Raw genomic sequence first — 21754 nt, 5'->3', positions numbered from 1 at the left:
GAGCAGATGATGTCATTTCTGCAACTTGGTGTGGTGTGCGTGTGTGCTTTTAAAGAACAAACGCTGTAGATATATGGAATTAGTTACATGGCCTTTTCTGGTCCCTTTTTAGATGTGAAGCCCTCCAATATGCTAGTAAACACAAGAGGACAGGTCAAGCTGTGTGATTTTGGAGTTAGCACTCAGGTATGTCTCTTTTCCTCCCAGTATACTCTTTTTCTCTGCAACAACCTCTTTATATTTTCATTCTGTTCTCTGGATTGAAAAATCACCTAGCTGCCAGACAAACAGCAACCCTGCATCTTTTCCTCGGCTGGGAGTGTGTTATTCATTTTTAATCTCTGAGCGAGTTTCCTTCATCAGAATATGATTGTTCATTGTTTAATGACAGTAAAAACTGCTGATATTGTAATTACTACTTACGAATAGCAAACTTCATTGATATGCAGCTTTGATATGAAAGCGTTTTGGCCAGACAAAAGGGAGGGCAGAGTGGGAGCTGTGCCTGGGGAACCCAACTGGCCCACAATAAAAATTAATATTGGGAGCAACAATGGTGGAGGGCCATTACAATGTGCAGCACAAATTTTAATTAATTTCCATTTTGGGCCTCCCCTGAGAAACCCAGTGATAGTGACCCGTGAGCGTGCTGTGATGTTGATTTGAATTGCAGCCACCTTTACTCTCAGCCAAACACGAAGACCAAAGCGAAGGTCATCGTTGTATTATGAGTTGTCAAAGTCTGTTATCCCTCCAGCGTATTTAGTGTTCGTTTCATTCTAGTAATGCATAGGGCTTCATTCACATCTTGAGCCATCTGACTAAAAATTGAGTGTGTTCAAATTCTGCTTTAAATTGACTTTTTATATCAGGCGGGTTTGGGGTACTAAAGCGATAAGCATCCTGCTTAAGTGAATTGTTTAAGGTTATCTGCTATAAACTGTAATGCTGTGCTTGTTTAAATTGGAAATCACATTCAAAAGAAAAGAGAGATTTAATCATTTTTAATGCCTTTGTAGATAAATTTGTTCCCTTTTACATAATTTTTAGTTGATTTATACGAATGATGATTGTAGGTTAAATGAGGAATAATTGCCCATTTTATTTCCACATTATCTTTATATTGTTCTAACAGACTGTTTTGTCTCATAGCTGGTGAATTCTATAGCCAAGACGTATGTTGGAACAAATGCTTATATGGCGGTAAGTAAACTTATGCAAAAATAACATTTAAAACCAACATCTTTATCTTTATGTACTTGGTAATGTATAATTCTTGAATTAATTCCACAGCTTTAGCCTAGCAGATCATAAATTATGAAGTCAATCTACTCATGGTCTGATTTTTAAATCTTTCTAAAAGACATTAGGGTTTTTACAGGAGCTATCAACTTATCTGACTTTGTTGACTTAACTGGTTGGTTCAAGTGTGAAATCACTGAGTTTTGAAGTTTAATCCTACAGAAAAATTGCACCTTGTAGCATACTGGCCACTTTTCCACATTTCTTATTTAATTAACCCTCAAATATACCCAAATGTCAGTCAATAAAATTGGTTGTTTTTTCTTGGAATATGAACATGCTTTGTCACCAGATCAAAATTAAATTACTGATGTAGCCAAATTATATTTATGGATCTCTGAATGTAAGGGTTTAGGGGGCAGTTCTCTATAGAACTTATACCTCTATATTTTGTTTAGTTGTTATTCATGCCTATTGTAAGATTATTTAGTTGCACTGAAATAAACTTACCAACAATGACAAGTAGAAGCATAAGTCTGTTTCAAAGACCAATGTAGACTTGGCTTTTGAGTAAGGGAAGTTATTTGTTTTCATAAATATACTTTAGTTTATGCGTTTTCATAGTCACCTTGAGAGTCAGAGGGAAAAAAAAATTAAACAGGAAACTTATCTAGTATTATTTTTGGAGCAAAGTTTTGTCTTCCTGTAACAACTGAAAGATAATTTTTTATAATGAAAGCTCTAAATTTATTTAGGTAGTCGCTTTCATCTCTAATAGTCTTCATTAATATATCATGAAATTAAATGATGTTAGTATGGGTAAAATTGTGGGTCTTATTCTCAGTATTCTGTGTTTATATATTATCTTGATTAAAGATTTAGGGATGGAACCTTGTTCTAAACCTAATTCTAAACCTAAACCTTATTCCCAGAACAATACAAAACTTTGTTTTTTCATTCAGATACCAGAATAGCTCATTTTTTCTTGCATGGTTTTTAAAGAAAGTTCATACTTTCTTGTTTAAGTATAATAATAGGAAAAACAAAAAATTAACCTCTGAAGTCATCATATCTGTTTTTATAAAATGTAATCACCTTACTTCCTCTACCAAGTTAGATGAGATTGGTGAACCACCTTTATAGCCTTACTGAATGCTAAGGTTTAAGTCTTTGAAAGATAATGAAACACTGTAATTTTTAAAAAGTGGGGGGACATGACTGTAAATGAAACAATTGCTCAACTAACCAGCATGTTCTTAGTAGCTTTAAATTCCTCTGATAATTAAATTGCATTATATTTTAATGTACAAATCCAGATTATAGTTGTCTTTCCCAGGTGTACATTAAAGAAATTAGTTTTTTATTTTTGTTTATGGGTGAATGTGATGCATCCATCTGTTAACTGAAAATATGAGGATTAAAATTATGAAACGTTAGCTCAGATTGACGAAACTAAAATTGCTTTGCTTCTTAGGTGAGTGAATTCTAGTCGTCAGCTTTGTAGTTCAAGCTATAAAAAGCATAAGATAACTAGAAAAGGAGCAATGATAGCTGGAGAGTGAACGCTTTGCTCAGTTCAGTAGGAGGCTCTTATTGGCCAAGGCCAAGTACTTACCTACGTGGTGTGAGGTTAGAGATGGGGGGGAGGTGGAAATAACCTATATTATTATAGGACATGTATTAATCCCTACCTTTTATCTGTTGAGAGTCTCTTGAGAGAAAAGAGCTGAGCTTTTTTTTTTTTTTTTTTTTTTTTTACCACAACTGGTTCTCGTTTTAGCTGGTATATTTTATAATTTTGAGTTCTACATGAGTCCTATGCCAAATATCCATGAACTACAGTTCTCGGGCCAAGTTCAATTTACTGGAACAATGTACTAATCACTCTTCTAAGCTCTTACTGCCTATTTTTGTAAATAAAGTTTTATTGGAACATGTCCACACCCATTTGCTTGTATATTATGCATGGCCACTTTAGCACTGCAGTGGCAGAGTTGAGTAGTTGTGACAGTTGCATCAGAAAGTATATGGCTCATAACATGAAAAATATTTACTAGCTTAACCTTTACCGAAAAAGTTTGCCAGCCCCGATCTATGCCAGTGAAAGCTGTATCTGAAACTGAGCACCTTCAATAATCAACCAGCATTTACTGAGCATCTTCTGTGCTGTCAGTCAGGTACAGTGGAACCATTGTATAATCTAGATAAGACTTGGATGAAACAGGAAACATATTATATGTAGCAGCATTATGTGTGACATAATAAAGACTTAAGTTGTACCAAACATACATTTAGAAAATAACACAGCCTGGGCACAACGGCTCATGCCTGTAATCCCAACACTTTGGGAGGCCAAGGCGAGTGGATCACCTGAGGTCAGGAGTTTGAGACCAGCCTGACCAACATGGAGAAACCCCGTCTCTACTAAAAATACAAAAATTTAGCTGGGTGTGGTGGTGCATGTCTGTAATCCCAGCTACTCGGGAGGCTGAGGCAGGAGAATCACTTGAACCTGGGAGGCGGAGGTTGTGGTGAGCTGAGGTCGCGCCATTGCACTCCAGCCTGGGCAACAAGAGTGAAACTCCGTCTCAAAAATAAAAAAGAAAAGAAAATGAGATGTACAGTGTACGAATTTGATGATTCAAACAGTATGTGAAAAGGGTGCTTGCACAAGAGAAAGATCACTGTGAATGGATGAGCAAAGACTCAGAAGGCGTGGGGCAGGGTGAAGAAGTGGGGAAGAAGACAAATAAAAAATTGCAGGAATATGTAATTAGAAGTCACTTGATACCCTCATTTTATGTATTTCCCTCACTTTATATTCATGCATACTTCTGTACAGTGATAATAACATCAGTAATAATAATAGCTTACATTTAAGTAGCTTTATGTGCCAATCACTCTTCTTACATATATTAACTTTTAAATGCTCACAACACTATGACATAGGTACCTCACACAGTGCCAGACGAGTGAATTAGTTCATGAAAGCTGCATTCCAAAAGTGTCTTGTTCACTAATATAAGCACAACATTTAACTTTTCATATTACGAATATATTTAACTTTTCATATTACTAATCTTGCTTGTGTTTCAAGGTATAGACAGGCCAAAATTACTTAAATACAGCCAGCTAGGCTACTCAAATATTAAAAAGAAAATATATCAGAATGAAATAGCCCTGCATATGTGAATAATCTCACTTTATTCTGTAATCGGAAGTATAAGATATAGGAAAGATAATTAGGAAAAGGACAGGGAAGCTTTTGTAACATCATTAGTCGTTTAGAAAAACCAAGTATGGGCACATTAAGCAATGTGCTTATAGGAGACTTGAAAAGTCATCTTGATCCAACCTCCCCATTGACCAGTGAGGAGACTGACCTGGAAAAGTGAATTGTCATGCTCAAGGACATACTGTTTTTTTAGGGCCAGTTAATTAATAGGTTCAATAGATACCTTCATCCGAAGCATGAAAGATTTTCAACCACATTTTAAAAGGATTTTATCCATAAGATTTATAAAAGGGGTCTAGAAGCTTGGAGCTTATATTAAATTAACCATTTTTCAGAAATTCTTTATTTTTTTTTTTTTCTTAAGATGGAGTCTTACTCTGTCCCCCAGGCTAGAGTGCAGTGGCATGATCGCAGCTCACCACAACCTCTGTCTCCTGGGTTGTCTCCTCAGCCTCCTGAGTAGCTGGGATTACAGGCGTGCAGCACCACGCCTGGCTAATTTTTGTATTTTTAGTAGAGATGGGGTTTCACCATGTTGGCCAGACTGGTCTCAAACTCCAGGCCTCAAGTGATCCACCCGCCTTGGCTTCCCAAAGTGCTGGGCTTACAGGTGTGAGTCACCACACTCGGCCCAGCAATTCTAATTACTAAAAATTTTATTATGTTTTTAAGATAGAAATTCCTAAAACTTTAACTATTCAGTCTTTCTGGCTTACTATCATTTTAAAAATCAAATATAAAATTTGACGCTATTGCTATCATGAACTGAAGTTTTAAAATGAAAAAATCTTACTCAGATACTTGGCCCTTGGGATCAGAAAGTCAATCTAAATAACCATTCCTATCTCCAGAACGTTTTTTTCTGCCCAAGCTATTCCAATTCTTGGAAATTGTCTTTACTTGGAATAAAACCCATACACATTGCATGATCCAACTCAATGGCTGTGCTTATGCGGTGGTAGTAATGGTAGTGGTGGTGACTGGAAGGATACTTGGAATAACACCCATACACATTGCATGACCCAACTCAATGGCTATGCTCATGCAGTGGTAGTAATGGTAGTGGTGGTGACTGGGAGGAGGCTAGCATTAACTGGGCATTCCCATGTGGTGTGTACTGAAGCACATTACAGGATTCATTCAGTCTTCACACAACCCCAGGAGGTGTACGTATTACTGCTATTATTTATTATTACTGTCTTCATTTTACAGATGAGGAAAACAAAGGTCAAAATATCTGTAACCCAAGGTCTCAGAGTTGGCACATAGTAAAAGGCAATTTAATTAGGACGTCAGCTTCTAGTTTCTGCTAATAGCAGACTAAGTTATTTAGATCAACTCTTCTGTTTAAATGCGCTAGCTAAGTTTTTTTTTTTTTTTTTTTTTAAACCATCTCAAATGCACTGAAGAGCTGAGAAGACAGTGGGCTACTCCCAGCACAATTTTTGAATGAAATCCTACTACAGAGAGGAAAGTAGAATGGGATCCCCATCACTGCTTATTCCTGAGGGCATTTGCCTGAATTACAGTTAGGCAAGAGGGTCAGCGGCCAAGCTTCAGAGCCCACCTAAGTCAGAAGGTCTCAGAGAAGATCTTCTCTGTTCCCTGCTAGAAGCCTAAATGGGCAACCTCAGTGTAAGGGTAAACTAGATCTAAAACTGCTCCTCTTCCCCCAGTCCCAGGAAACTGAAGAGGAGGCATCTGGATCTAAGCAGAGAAGCAGAAGGATCTAAGCAGAGAAGCAGAAGAAACAGGAAAAGTGGAACAAGCTGTGACTATAGCCTAGCCCTGGTATAGATTTGCACCCTGGGTGTATGCATACATGTCCTAGGTTGGACAAGGCACTTCACACTGAGAAGTGGTTTGAGGTGGTCTCCACCTTAGGCCTCAGAGAACCTCTCCGAAGTTTTTCTTTCAAGACGAAAAACTAGCAAGCAAAGAGAACCGGGCACACAAGACAGCAAAGCCACCTGAGAAAGATCAGCAGGAATAGCAGGCAGCAGAAACAGATGCATACAGACTTAAGATCACACATTTTTAAAGTGACATAGCAGATTTTTAAAGTTCTAAACAAAACTTCTAGATTAAAATTTAAAACTCACTGTATTTGACAACATATTGGACACAGCAGAAGAGAGAATTGGTAAACTGGAAGATAGATCTGAATTCAAGCAGTCTAACTTCAGAGTCCTGTTTAACCAGTGTTCTGTCTGCCTACACAAGGATCTTGCCAATGTTAAAAAAAAAGAAAAGAAAAAAGAAAAAAATCCTTAACACTTGTGATACATATTTTAACTATACGCTAGCCTGAAGTTTTCATGCCTACTTTGTTAATTTTCTACGTAGCCTGAGTCTGAACAGAAATTCCTTTTTTGGAAGAGATAAGGGATATACCTTGGTATCTTCCTGCTTTTGACAAATCTTGTTGTAAACAGACAGTTCTGGAATTAGTTAACTAAATGTGAATTCTTGTCAAGGCTGAGTCACAGAGGGCATCTGGAGGGAGTATAGTGTGGGTGCCAGAAGGACTGCCCTTTAAGATCCTCTATAAATTCTACTTACTAAATCATCACTACTCTTTACTGGTCTTATTAAGAACAGGTCAGGGTTTTTTTGTTTCATTTTGTTTGCTTGTCACGTAAACCTCACTGCAAAGATATTTTAGACAAGAGTCATGTTTTTCCTATTATTTAGCTTTTCACACTGATGACAGCTGTCATGTGAGAGAGTAACCTCAGTTTTAGCTTTTTAACTGCTAAATATCCATCACCGATATTCTGTCAACAACATGGTACCTGGTAGTTGGTTTTGTTTTGTTTTGTTTTTCAGGGGAGAGGACAGGGCAGGCCACCTTGGCTTCAAGTGTGAGAACAGCTTTGAATTGTGCAGCCTCGGGCCATCAAATCCTGGCTCCATAAATTCAGAATGTTTTGGTGCTCATCTTGTGTCTAAATCACTTCCAGGGGCCTGGGCACATTTTCCAGTCCCTGTCCACCTTAAGAGTTGTTTAGGATAGACACGTGGAGCTTGCTGTTGGCTTTTGCTGAACATTTTTGCTCAAACACTGCATCACAGCAGTAATCTTGTTTCATTAGCTTATTGAAAGAATAATTTCCCCAACAAGAGGTCATCAGAATCTGACCCTTAAAAGAGTTCTCTTATTTGCCATCTAGTATCTGTGAACATTATCACTTTTTCTATTTTTTCTTTTTAAATTTAATTTAATTTTTCTATGCTTTATTATCAGCTTACAGTTTGCATTTGTTTTGATAGTTCAGTGGGCAAATGTAATGAGTGTGTTTAACCTCCTTGTTGATCCTGCCCAAATATTTTGTATGTGGGTTCCACTTTTGTGTGTGTGTGTGTGTTTTCTGTATTCTGGATGAAATGGTACCTGTCAATCAGTAGAATGAAGAAATGGAGAGAGGAAGGAAAAAAGGTCAGGGCAACATTTAGTTATTTCTTTAATAATTCTAGAGGATTTTAGGATTTTCATGTTTGTTAGAAGTTCTTGACAGACATGAATAGCAATGTATGAGGAAGTTTTATTAGAACTCTCTAAGGAACTTGTTTGTTCATGCAGTGAACATGTATTACATCCCTTCAGTCAGCATGCATTGACTACATATCTGTTATGTGTCCAGCAAGGTACTAGGTATGTCTGCCTGGTACACTCTTTGCCTCTTAGGAAAAACGAACTAGAAAACAGATGATTTTATAACACAGTGTGATAAATACTAAGATATGAACAACATTTTAATGAAGTACAGAAGCAGGACTTTATAATTCTGCTGTAGGAGTAGAGAAAGGTTTCACCCTCAAACAGGATCTGTGTGAGACATGGTCATTAAGCAGAGAAGAGGAAAGCAGGGAGATCTGAAAGGTCATTGTCTCTCTAGGGAACATGGAAGTATTTAGTGACTGGAGCTAAGTGTACCAAAGAATCACCCAGAGAAATTATTTTTTTAAGTGAGGATCTCTAGCCCCATCCCCAGAGATTCTGATTCTGGAGGTTCATTTGTATTAATAGTAAGCACCTCAGGCAGTTCTGTGATGGCTGCTCCAAAGACTGCACATTGAGAAATACTGACCAACTCAAGGCTGTGCTTGGCTCTTCTGACTTCTAGTTGTGGGGTCATTTTGACTCACTGGAAAGAACTCTAATTTTGCAGTCAGACAAACTGGCTTTGAATCCTGGCTCCGCTCCTGGACTGTGCATTTAATGCTAACCCATAGCGCTAGACTTGAACATGTCACTAACTAAACCTCAGTTTTTACATTTGTAAATTGAGGGCAATAATACTTTTGCAGAATCATTATGAAGTAGAAGACCCAAAGGACCTAGCCCAGTATCTGATACTAGTGAGTGGTCATTAAATGATAACTATTACTATCCTTCTTGTATAGTGGATGCAGCACTCATAATGGTTAGTAAAGTAAACTAAACTTCTCTGTGCCTCATTTTCCTCATTTGTTAATTGGGGATGATAAAATAGTACCAATGTTACATGGATGTTTGTGAATCTGAAATGAGATATGCATGAAAAACACTAAAACAAGGTCTAGTGTACAGAAATTCTTTAATAAATGCACACATAATTTTGTTGTTGATGATAGTAATGATGGTGACAATAATGTTGTTCCTGTAGCTGGCTAGCCAGTTCCGTATGAATATATCCTGGTATCTATTTAATTGGATATTGGGGTGTAAGTTATGATCTCAGCCTTGCCATGATTAGCCTGTAACCTTTAGCAATCATTCCACCTTTGTGAAACCTCAGTTTCTCTTATTCATTTGTTCATGTGTTCATTCCAAAGCCTTCTATGAAGTACTGTACTGAATGCCAAATCCTAGAGGGATAGATAGCTCAGGAAGCATCCACTCAGTATGAAATTATTCCTTTTGAAGTAGAGTGTTTATGTAGCCTTTTTTAGACCAGGTATTTGCTATACATCTTGCGTGGAGGACCCAGAGTCCCAAATGGACCTTTCAAACTGTTCCTTGGTTCATATACAAAGAAACTCTGATCAGTGGAATGAAATGTTGAACAGTAGATGAATCTGGGTAAAGGAAATAGGAATGTGCTTTGCTCTCATCTCGTTTTTTCAAGTTTCCTGTAAGTTTAAAGTTATTTCCAAATAAAAAATTAAAAGAAACCCTACTGTTCCAGACCCATGCATCAAAATGCAAATAAGTAGTAATATCATATAATGTTGTATAATTTGTTACTCCACAATGAGGATCACTGGATTTGGAGGGAGAGGATCTGGATTCAAATCTCAGCTCATTCACTACTTAGGACCTTGCCTAAATTACCTCACTACTCTGAGCCTCCATTTTCTTCATCTGTGAAATGGCTTCCAAAGTCTTCCTCAGAGGGACTTGGAGAGGATTCAATAAGAATATATCTATATATAATTTCTATAGATTTTATACTATATACACAAATACTTATATACACACATGTAAAATTGTTTTGTCATCCGTAAAATGCTATGCAGATGTTGGTGGCTCTGAGCTCATTTTGGTGTATGTGTTTTCCTGAGTAGCATCCGTCAACTTACAAGCTCCCTTCTGATTCCTTGCAGCCTGAAAGGATTTCAGGGGAGCAGTATGGAATTCATTCTGATGTCTGGAGCTTAGGAATCTCTTTTATGGAGGTATGTTGTTTGCACATAGATGCTTCCTTGCATATCTGTACTAATATATTCAATCAGGAAAAGTGAAGATTTTGAAAGAATAAACTAAAATATAGATGTACACACAGAGTTTGACCATAAAGTCTTTGATTCCTTGTGTGGCTTGTGAACTGACTCTGGAGGTTATTTTAAAGCACTATTTATTACAGATCACCTGTGTAAGACCTGCCTGGAGTCCTTGTTAAAAATACAGATTCTTGGCCGGGCGCGGTGGCTCAAGCCTGTAATCCCAGCACTTTGGGAGGCCGAGACGGGCGGATCACGAGGTCAGGAGATCGAGACCATCCTGGCTAACACGGTGAAACCCCGTCTCTACTAAAAAAAATACAAAAAACTAGCCAGGCGAGGTGGCGGGCGCCTGTAGTCCCAGCTACTCGGGAGGCTGAGGCAGGAGAATGGCGGAAACCTGGGAGGCGGAGCTTGCAGTGAGCTGAGATCCGGCCACTGCGCTCCAGCCTAGGCGACAGAGCGAGACTCCATCTCAAAAAAAAAAAAAAAAAAAAATACAGATTCTTCAACCCCATTCAAGACCAATTAAATCCAAACCTCTAAGAATCTGCATGGTTAATCTGTTCCCTGGGTGATATTTATACACACTAAATCTGGAGAACCTGTGTTCTAAAAGAGGGATTCCAGAAAAATTTGGTGTCCTGTTGGAATGCATATGTAACTTCCAAAGGTGATTAGTTTAAAAGGTACAGCCCTACTCATTTAGATATGTAAGTTATATATGTTTGTTTTAAAAGAAAAAAAAATCACCTCATTCCAGTATAGTCATATCAGATCTGTATGTGGGTTAAGGGGTGGTATGATATGATGGACAGGGAGAGAGAAAGAGGATGTATGTATTTAGGACAATTGCACTATCTACTCTTTATAGCTGTATTTAGAATGGACTTTATGTTAGTGTTCTAGATGTAGCTCCATTAGAACGCTATGCTATGATTTTTTAATAAAATGACCATTGATCTACAAGAAAATGCATATAACTTAAAAGGACATGTGGATCAGTTTGAATTATGGTAGTATAGAACCTGTGTACTGACCAGTGCTTCAAAAATTCTCATTTAAATTGATTCAGATAAAGAAGGACTCTTCTTTTCTTTTCTTTTATTATACTTTATGTTCTAGGGTACATGTGCACAACATGCAGGTTTGTTACATATGTATACATGTGCCGTGTTGGTGTGCTGCACCCATTAACTCGTCATTTACATTAGGTGTATCCCCTAATGCTATCCCTCTCCCCTCCCCCAACCCCACAACAGGCCACGGTGTGTGATGTTCCCCATCCTGTGTCCAGGTGTTCTCATTGTTCAATTCCCACCTATGAATGAGAACATGCGGTGTTTGGTTTCCTGTTCTTGTGATAGTTTGCTGAGAATGATGGTTTCCAGCTGCATCCATGTCCCTACCAAGGACATGAACTCATCCTTTTTTATGGCTGCATAATATTCCATGGTGTATATGTGCCACATTTTCTTAATCCAGTCTATCATTGATGGACATTTGGGTTGGTTCCAAGTCTTTGCTATTGTGAATAGTGCCGCAATAAACATATATGTGCATGTGTCTTTAAAGCAGCATCATTTATAATCCTTTGGGTATATACCCAGTAATGGGATGGCTGGGTCAAATGATATTTCTAGTTCTAGATCCTTGAGGAATCACCACGTCTTCCACAATGGTTGAACTAGTTTACAGTCCCACCAACAGTGTAAAAGTGTTCCTGTTTCTCCACATCCTCTCCAGCACCTGTTGTTTCCTGACTTTTTAATGATCACCATTCTAACTGGTGTGAGATGGTATCTCGTTGTGCTTTTGATTTGCATTTCTCTGATGGCTAGTGATGATGAGCATTTTTTCATGTGTCTGTTGGCTGCATAAATGTCTTCTTTTGAGAAGTGTCTGTTCATATCCTTTGCCCACTTTTTGATGGGATTGTTTGTTTTTTTTCCTTGTAAATTTGTTTCAGTTCTTTGTAGGTTGTGGATGTTAGCCCTTTGTCAGATGGGTAGATTGCAAAAATTTTCTCCCATTCTGTAGGTTGCCTGTTCACTCTGATGGTAGTTTCTTTTGCTGTGCAAAAGCTCTTTAGTTTAATTAGATCCCATTTGTCAATTTTGGCTTTTGTTACCATTGATTGCTTTTGGTGTTTTAGACATGAAGTCCTTGCCCATGCCTATGTCCTGAATGGTATTGCATAGGTTTTCTTCTAGGGTTTTTATGGTTTTAGGTGTAACATTTAGGTCTCTAATCCATCTTGAATTAATTTTTATATAAGGTGTAAGGAAGGGATCCAGTTTCAGCTTTCTACTTATGGCTAGCCAGTTTTCCCAGCCCCATTTATTAAATAGGGAATCCTTTCCCCGTTTCTTGTTTTTGTCAGGTTTGTCAAAGATCAGATGGTTGTACATGTGTGGTATTATTTCTGAGGGCTCTGTTATGTTCCATTGGTCTACATCTCTGTTTTGGTACCAGTACCATGCTGTTTTGGTTACTGTAGCCTTGTAGTATAGTTTGAAGTCAGGTAGCATTGATGCCTCCAGCTTTGTTCTTTTGGCTTAGGATTGTCTTGGCAATGCAGGGTCTTTTTTGGTTCCATATGAACTTTAAAGCAGTTTTTTTCCAATTCTGTGAAGAAAGTCATTGGTAGATTAATGGAGATGGCATTGAATCTATAAATTACTTTGGGCAGTATGGCCATTTTCACGATATTGATTCTTCCTATCCATGAGCATGGAACGTTCTTCCATTTGTTTGTGTCCTCTTTTATTTCATTGAGCAGTGGTTTGTAGTTCTCCTTGAAGAGGTCCTTCACATCCCTTGTAAGTTAGATTCCCAGATATTTTATTCTCTTTGAAGCAATTGTGAATGGGAGTTCACTCATGATTTGGCTGTTTGTCTGTTATTGATGTATAAGAATGCTTGTGATTTTTGCACATTGATTTTGTATCCTGAGACTTTGCTGAAGTTGCTTATCAGCTTAGGGAGATTTTGGGCTGAGATGATGGGGTTTTCTAAATATACAATCATGTCATCTGCAAACAGGGACAATTTGACTTCCTCTTTTTCTAATTGAATATCCTTTATTTCTTTCTCTTACCTGATTGCCCTAGCCAAAACTTCCAACACTATGTTGAATAGGAGTGGTGAGAGAGGGCATCCCTGTCTTGTGCCAGTTTTCAAGGGGAATGCTTCCAGTTTTTGCCCATTCAGTATGATATTGGCTGTGGGTTTGTCATAAATAGCTCTTATTATTTTGAGATATGTTCCATCAATACCGAATTTATTGGGAGTTTTTAGCATGAAGGGCTGTTGAATTTTGTCAAAGGCCTTTTCTGCATCTGTTGAGATAATCGTGGTTTTTGTCTTTGGTTCTGTTTATATGGTGGATTACGTTTATTGATTTGCGTATATTAAACCAGCCTTGCATCCCAGGGATGAAGCCCACTTGATCATGGTGGATAAGCTTTTTGATGTGCTGCTGGATTCGGTTTACCAGTATTTTATTGAGGATTTTTGCATCAGTGTTCTTCAGGGATATTGGTCTAAAATTCTCTTTTTTTGTTGTGTCTCTGCCAGGCTTTGGTATCAGGATGATGTTGGCCTCATAAAATGAGTTAGGGAGGATTCCCTCTTTTTCTGTTGATTGGAATAGTTTCAGAAGGAATGGTACCAGCTCCTTCTTGTACCTCTGGTAGAGTTCGGCTGTGAATCCATCTGGTCCTGGACTTTTCTTGGTTGGTAGGCTATTAATTATTGCCTCAATTTCAGTCCCTGTTATTGGTCTATTCGGGGATTCAACTTCTTCCTGGTTTAGTCTTGGGAGAGTGTATGTGTCCAAGAATTTATCCATTTCTTCTAGGTTTTTTAGTTTATTTGCATAGGGGTGTTTATAGTATTCTCTGATGGTAGTTTGTATTTCTGTGGGGTCGGTGGTGATATCCCCTTTATCATTTTTTATTGCATCTATTTGATTCTTCTCTCTTTTATTCTTTACTAGTCTTCCTAGCGGTCTATCAATTTTGTTGATCTTTTCAAAAAACCAACTCCTGGATTCGCTGATTTTTTTGAAGGGTTTTTTGTGTCTCTATCTCCTTCAGTTCTGCTCTGATCTTAGTTATTTCTTGCCTTCTGCTAGCTTTTGAATGTGTTTGCTCTTGCTTCTCTAGTTCTTTTAATTGTGATGTTAGGGTGTCGATTTTAGATCTTTCCAGCCTTCTCTTGTGGGCATTTGGTGCTATAAATTTCCCTCTACGCACTGCTTTAAATGTGTCCCAGAGATTCTGGTATGTTGTATCTTTGTTCTCATTGGTTTCAAAGAACATCTTTATTTCTGCCTTCATTTCGTTATGTACCCAGTAGTCATTCAGGAGCAGGTTGTTTAGTTTCCATGTAGTTGAGCGGTTTTGAGTGAGTTTCTTAATCCTGAGTTCTAGTTTGATTGCACTGTGGTCTGAGAGACAGTTTGTTATAATTTCTGTTCTTTTACATTTGCTGAGGAGTGCTTTACTTCCAACTGTGTGGTCAATTTTGGAATAAGTGCAATGTAGTGCTGAGAAGAATGTATATTCTGTTGATTTGGGGTATAGTCTTTTTTTTTCTTAGTAGAGATAGGGTCTTGCCATATTGCCCAGGCTGGTCTTGAACTCTTGGGCTCAAGTTCTTCCTGCCTTGATTTCTCAAAGTGCTGGGATTACAGGCGGGAACCACTGTGCCCAGCCAGGACTTTTTCTAATAGAAAAGTAGAAAGGACTCTTTAAATAATATCATAGATAGAGTTGCAATCATGATTTTATAACCTTTTTTTTTTTAGTCAAATACTTTTTCTGTGAGTTTTGTAATGCATGAATGCAATTGTATTTGTAAGGAAATAATCTTCAAACTCAATTCACCTGCACAGTAGAAAGAAAGCAAAAATAAAGTGTGGAACGTTTATTAAATCATATTCTTCCGCTTCTTTTTAAAAGGGAATCTAAGAGGAAATACAATATGTATGCATCTGCTGAGAAGTTAGCGATAATGGTGGTCAGATCTCAGAGCTGAGTCTCCCAACAGAATCCTCAAGGGCTTATTCTATTATCCCGTTTTAGGGAAAACTAGTGTTTTTGATTTGTGGAACTCAGGATTGCTGTTATACAATTTCCTTTTGCATATTTTAAATTGTATCGTTTATTTTATAAATGACTGGATATAGTGTAAGACAGTTGAGAAGTGACATGGTGTAGAGATAAAAGTCCTAGATTGGGAATGAAAGACCTGGGTTACAGTTCCAGATTTGCTACTAGTTTTTTAGGTGACCCTATGGAAGCCACTGTTCTTCACTGGGCCTCAGTTTCTTTATTTGTAAAATATTCATCTCTAAGCCCCTTTCCAGACTAACATTCTATGACTGTGCTACTGCTCATTGTGTTGTTTTCTTTCCTTAGCTTTCACACACCAACTCTAGAGTTGTGTGACTGAGACAGTGATAAAATGGCATAAAATGCAGAGGCATGGCACTACTATAAGAGCACACAACTATTAGATTTAAGATTTAAAGCACATATAAATGTTCACCATTCATCCTTTCTACATTCATTTATGCATTCATGTGTTGAGCTCCTGCTGTGCCTGCTGTATAAGCAGTGGGGATAGAATAAGGAAAAGACACTGAAGTCTTGCCTGTCATAGAGTACCATTTGGGGAGAGCTGGAGCATGAGGGAAAGGACAGAAAACAAAGGGATAACTAAATATGTAGTTTGTCTGGTGGGAATAAGTCCTATGGAGAAAAAGAAAGCAGACTAGGCCGGGCTCAGTGGCTCACACCTGTAATCCCAACACTTTGGGAGGCTGAGGTGGGCAGATCACCTGAAGTCAGGAGTTTGAGACCAGCCTGACCAACATGGAGAAACTCTGTCTCTACTAAAAATACAAAAAATTAGCTGGGCATGGTGGTGCATGCCTGTAATCCCATCTACTCGGGAGGCTGAGGCAGGAGAATCACTTGAACCCAGGAGGCAGAGGTTGCAGTGAGCCGAGATCGCGTCATTGTGCTCCAGCCTGGGCAACAAGAGCGAAACTCCGTCTCAAAAAAAAAGAAAAGAAAAGAAAGCAGACTAGTCCTCTCTGGTAAAGTACCACTTGAGCAGATACTTGAATGCTATGAGAGAAGGGAGCCACCTGATAGCAAGCTCAAAGGCACCAAGATAGAGTACACTCTCAGCATTTTTAAGGAAGGGAGAGACAAGTGTGACTTGAGTGGAGTTAGCAAGGGAAAAATAGGAAAAAATAAATTTAGAGAGGTAGCCAGGGGCCAGGGCAAATATATCCTTGTGGGTCATGCTAAGGACTTTATGTATTACTCTTAGAAGAAATTATCTGACTTAAATTTTCACAGTATCATTGAGTGCTCTGTGGAGCATGACTATAGAGAGGCAGGTGTGGAAACAGGGAGATCAGTTTAAGTAGGTAGGAAGTCGGGTGCTCAATAAATATATTTATGTTGCATATTGAAATATGTGTCTGTCTGCCAGTATTTTGCTGGGTACTGTGGTGCAAAGATTAATAAAAAGAGACTTTTTGTAGTGTAAGGAAGGAGATTGCCATTGATATATTTGGGTTTTGTTGATGATATTCATTTATCCTGGAGATAAACTATGGAATATTCTCTGGAAGACTGAAAAAAACAGACTCATTGAATTTTCAGGATCGAAGAGGATTAGGTACAGAGAACTGTGTGAAAAAGTGTCAGCATTGAGGGTGGGACACCTGAATGCCGGAAGGACTGTGTTGGCTCATGTAGTAGAGAGCAGATAACCAGATGGTCAGGAGTGAGGACCAGGAAGAGCTAGGCCTTTTGATGCTCCTTGTAGTTTAAAATGGATGGTAAGGAGCCAGGTGTTACAGCAGGAGGAAGAGATGTTGTTAGAGGTTGTAAAGAGAAATCAGATTATGAACATCAGAGAGAGTTGTTGAGCACATCTGTACATGATGCTTAACTAAATGCCTTCAGAAGGAACTATGGGATTGTAGCCCCTGACCTCTAGGGGCTTATTACCCCCATACAACATGGTACCGACACAAGTAATAGACCAGTAAGTCATTAGAGAATAGTGTAAGGCCCCTGGCGTGTTTTTTATACCTAATCTATTTGGGGTCCAAGATAAGGAAAAACGTGGTAGGGAAGAGAAGTAGGAGGTTTTGAGTCCATACATGAGAAATTGTGGGGATTCAGTAGTGAAGATTACAAGAGAAACCCAAGATTCTTGTTTTTTCTTTTTGAGACGGAGTCTTGCTCTGTCACCCAGGCTGGAATGCAGTGGCACAGTCTCGGCTCACTGCAACCTCCACCTCCCAGGTTCAAGCGATTCTCCTGCCACAGCCTCCCAAGTAGCTGGGACTACAAGCGCGTGCCACCATGCTCGGATAATTTTTTCTATTTTTAGTACAGACGGGGTTTCACCATGTTAGCCAGGATGGTCTCAATCTCCTGACCTTGTGATCCACCCGTCTCGGCCTCCCAAAGTGCTGGGATTACAGGCGTGAGCCACCATGTCCGGCCAGTTCTTGTTTTTCTTTAAGGGCCAATATGATGAGAACATTACCTGAAGGGATTAGGAAGTTTGTGCAAAAGAAGTACTTGAAGGCCAAGATTCTTCTTTGTTTTTACCATAGTATGCTAGGAATAGATGTAGCAAATCCAATTTAAAATCACTATAGACAGAAGTATGAATCTCAATAGCATTTTAGAATCTGAGGAACAAACTGCATTCTGTAACATAGTCAACACTTTCTAAGAATTGCTCCTCTTCTGTTTTTTTAGAAACAAAATTCTCTTTCTAGTAGAAACTTTCCTTTCTTCAATAATTCTTACTTAAGCACTTGCCCTGTGCCAGGCCCTGGAGAGTGGGGCACACAGAGCTGAGGAGAGCCCACCTCTGGTAGGAAAGAAAGATACCTAAAGCGCAGAATAGTGTGATGAGTCTTCAGTAGAAATGTTTATGAAGGACTCTGAGCCACAAGAGGAAGGGGCTGGGGTTTCACACAAAGGAGTTGACATGTAAGGGAGATTGGTCTTGAACAGAGTTTGCCACTAGGAGAAAGAGGGGAAAGATAGAGGATCCCTTCCCCATTTCCCAGCACACTCTAAGGTATGGATCCTTGTAAACACTTAAGGAGAGATCAAATGTCAAAGTATGCAAGGTCTCCCCTAGTGTAGTTTCACTACCTGTTTGTGTGCATGCCTTCTTCAAAGTGTTTTAAGTTAACCAGTTTATTCTCCTAGGGTACCTGTGGTAAAGAAAAAAAAATGATAAAAATATGGGAAACCGAGCAAAGGAATTTCCCTGAAATTACACAGGAATCAAATACAGGCCAGGCCTAGTGGCTCGTTCCTATAATCCCAGCACTTGGAGAGGCTGAGGCAGGAGGATTACTTGATGCCAGGAGTTCAACACTAGTTGAGCAACATAGCAAGACCCCATCTCTAAAAAAAAACATTTTTTTTTTCATTTAGCAGGGAATGGTGATGTGTGCCTGTAGTCCTTGCTGTGTGGCAGGCTGAGGCAGGAAGATTGCTAGAGCCTAGGAGTTTGAAGCTGCAGTGGGCTATGATTGTACCACCACACTCCAGCCTAGCCAACAGAGCAAGATGCTGTCTTTAAAAAAAAAAAAAAAAAAAAAAAAAGGGCCGGGCGCGGTGGCTCAAGCCTGTAATCCCAGCACTTTGGAGGCCGAGACGGGCAGATCACGAGGTCAGAAGATCGAGACCATCCTGGCTAACATGGTGAAACCCCATCTCTACTAAAAAATACAAAAACTAGCCGGGCGAGGTGGCGGGCGCCTGTAGTCCCAGCTACTCGGGAGGCTGAGGCAGGAGAATGGCGGAAACCCGGGAGGCGGAGCTTGCAGTGAGCTGAGATCTGGCCACTGCACTCCAGCCTGGGCGACAGAGCGAGACTCCGTCTCAAAAAAAAAAAAAAAAAAAAAAAGAATCAGAGACAAAATGGGCGTGAGAGTTTTCTGTCTCTTCTATGTCTCCCTAGCACCCTTTCCCCCAGTTCCATAAACCCTCATCTCTGAGGTTTGGTGATGCCAGAAGCAGAAAGTTCAATCTACAGCTGTCAGACTTGAGGGCTGCCCCCTGCCTCCCACTTTTTTTTTCTAGAGACGTGGTCTTGCTATGTTGCCCAGTGTGGCCTCGAATTCCTGGAGTCAAGTAATCCTCCTGCCTCAGCCTCTTGAGTAGCTAGGGCTGCAGGTGCACCACTGCACCTGGCTGAATGCCTTCATAGTTTTAAACCCCTGAAATGACAGGGTTCCTCTTTGCCTGCCTTCTTCCTACTGCCCGTTGCCTTGTTAATATGCTGTCACAACCCCCATGGGGAGTCATAACAAGGCCTCTTGCCACACTCTTTCATAAAAGATGATGCTACATGCCGCTAAAATGTGCCATTAAAAAAAAAAAAAAAAAAAAAAAAAAAAAAAAAAAAACTCACAGGTACTTTTATGCCTTAAGCAAAGAAACTTTAATATCAGACTATCTTTTATCCAGGGACAGAATTGCTTCTCTCTCCTTTCAGTAGAGCATCTCTCTTTTGGGGGGATAAAGGTCATCTCTTCCAGGTTTTTGTCACCTGCATGTAATATTTGGAGTTGGCAGATGTAACAAAAAGATGGAAGTTATCCTTAGGAAGGGAAAAAAAGATTATTCACCTTGACTGATGTATGACAGTTTGACTTGATGGGAAGAATTTGGGCCATTTCTCCATTGTTTGTTTGTGGTGTTTAACTCAGATCTTTAAATGTGTTGTAGTTCCCCTCCTGTGGATTAGTTATGGAATCATTAAAGGTCATTGCCACATGTGGGGTTTGTGTGGGCTCACACTATATTGGGGAAGAGAACCCGTGTGGAACTGTAGTTCTTTTCCTTGAAACTTCATTAGCAAGAATCAATGTGAAAATGCAAAAAGAAAATAAAAAAGAAGTGAGACCCACTAACAAGGATGTAAAATTCCTGAACTAGGACAAACTAGGAGGGTAATCCTGCCCTGGAATATTTGTTTACCTCTTCTAGAAAGCTCATATTGATTCAGTTGCCTACGAGAATTTTAGGATTATTAACCTTATAGTCTCTATTGAAGACTTCAGGGCTAAACTTTAAAATGAAAATGAGTTTGGTATATAATAAGGGCTTTACCAAGTTTAATAGTTTTATTAGGGGTGGCTAAAACATTTTAGGGCATAATTTCTGAATTTCACAGGCAGTTCAGTGCTTATCTCTTCTAAAGAATGGCTTAAGGAGAAAGTCTCACTCTCATTTTTTACTAAGTAATTATTCCATTTATATTCTTGTGTCATTTGATTTCACAACATAAATCTGTAGTTGGGAAGTAAACAGTCATATCTGCAAAAGTGAACTTTAAGTGGGTCCTTCTTGAGTCAAAAAATAAGTCAACATACATTCTCTGCTAGCCTTGCAATTTGCAGTATTTAAGATGATATATCTACATTAAAAAGGCACCAAGGCAGTCCTGTAATATTCTTATTTTCACTGAATATGCTGTACAAATACATGTTCTGGTTTGGGATTCTGTGTGGTGGTTTATAATTATAATAAAGTTTATTATAAACTTTATTAAGGTTGATGGTGAATAATCTGACAGACATTTCTATAGGAGTCAGACCTAAAGCCTGCTCCCCACCCTTTTTTAGAGGCAGAGTCTTGCTAGGTTGCCCAGGTTTGCCTTGAATTCCTGGGCTCTAGCAATCCTCCCTCCTCAGCCTCCTGAGAGTATCTAGGACTACAGCTGCACCACCGCACCCATCTGAAAGCCCCATCTTTAGCCTATGCATAGCCTATGCATAACATATGCATTTTGCTCTTTTCACTTGGATCCTCATTCTTTCTGCCTGTTTGCCACCCTTCTTTTTTTTTTTTTTTTTTTTTTTTTTTTTTTTTGAGACGGAGTCTTGCTCTGCCACCCAGGCTGGAGTGCAGTGGCCGGATCTCAGCTCACTGCAAGCTCCGCCTCCCGGGTTTACGCCATTCTCCTGCCTCAGCCTCCCAAGTAGCTGGGACTACAGGCGCCCGCCTCGTCGCCCGGCTAGTTTTTTGTATTTTTAAGTAGAGACAGGGTTTCACCGTATTAGCCAGGATGGTCTCGATCTCCTGACCTCGTGATCCGCCCGTCTCGGCCTCCCAAAGTGCTGGGATTACAGGCTTGAGCCACCGCGCCCGGCCTGTTTGCCACCCTTCTAACCAGTCTCCTGAGTCTGAGGCATAGAACAGCCTGGCTCAATGTGCTTGGTTAATTGGTGCGTCATCTAGTCCTCTGAGACCCCTCTTCATCATGACCAGTGTTTTATTGAAGTGGTTTGAATGATGTGCTAAATGATGAAAGCAAGGACCATGACTTAGAAAAATGTCTCAACATAGGTGAAGAACATAGAGAACAACACAAGGCCATTGTCATTGTCATCCAAGTAACATCATCTTCTGACGATTTTTTTTTTTTTTTTTTTTTTTTTGAGATAGAGTCTCTCACTCTGTCGCCCAGGCTGGAGTGCAGTGGCGCAGTCTCAGCTCATTG

The 21754-nt window shown here is 39.3% G+C and overlaps 1 protein-coding gene across 6 annotated transcripts in view; it reads left to right on the top strand.

The window, feature by feature from the left end:
- MAP2K5 (mitogen-activated protein kinase kinase 5) overlaps positions 1 to 21754 on the top strand; it is a 268775-nt gene that overhangs the window by 146770 nt on the left and 100251 nt on the right. For 4 of the 6 annotated variants that reach the window (XM_030930283.1, XM_030930282.1, XM_010363622.2 and 1 more), the window contains exons 14-16: positions 113 to 186; positions 1153 to 1203; positions 10067 to 10138. In XM_030930283.1, the coding sequence (XP_030786143.1) occupies positions 113 to 186; positions 1153 to 1203; positions 10067 to 10138 (197 nt within the window). The remainder of the gene's footprint in view (positions 1 to 112; positions 187 to 1152; positions 1204 to 10066; positions 10139 to 21754) is intronic. The other 2 variants (XM_030930285.1, XM_030930284.1) reach the window with 1 other exon arrangement.

This window comes from Rhinopithecus roxellana, chromosome 5, assembly GCF_007565055.1.
Source record: "Rhinopithecus roxellana isolate Shanxi Qingling chromosome 5, ASM756505v1, whole genome shotgun sequence".
NCBI lineage: Eukaryota > Metazoa > Chordata > Mammalia > Primates > Cercopithecidae > Rhinopithecus > Rhinopithecus roxellana.
This window is presented reverse-complemented; position numbering and strand designations above follow the sequence as displayed.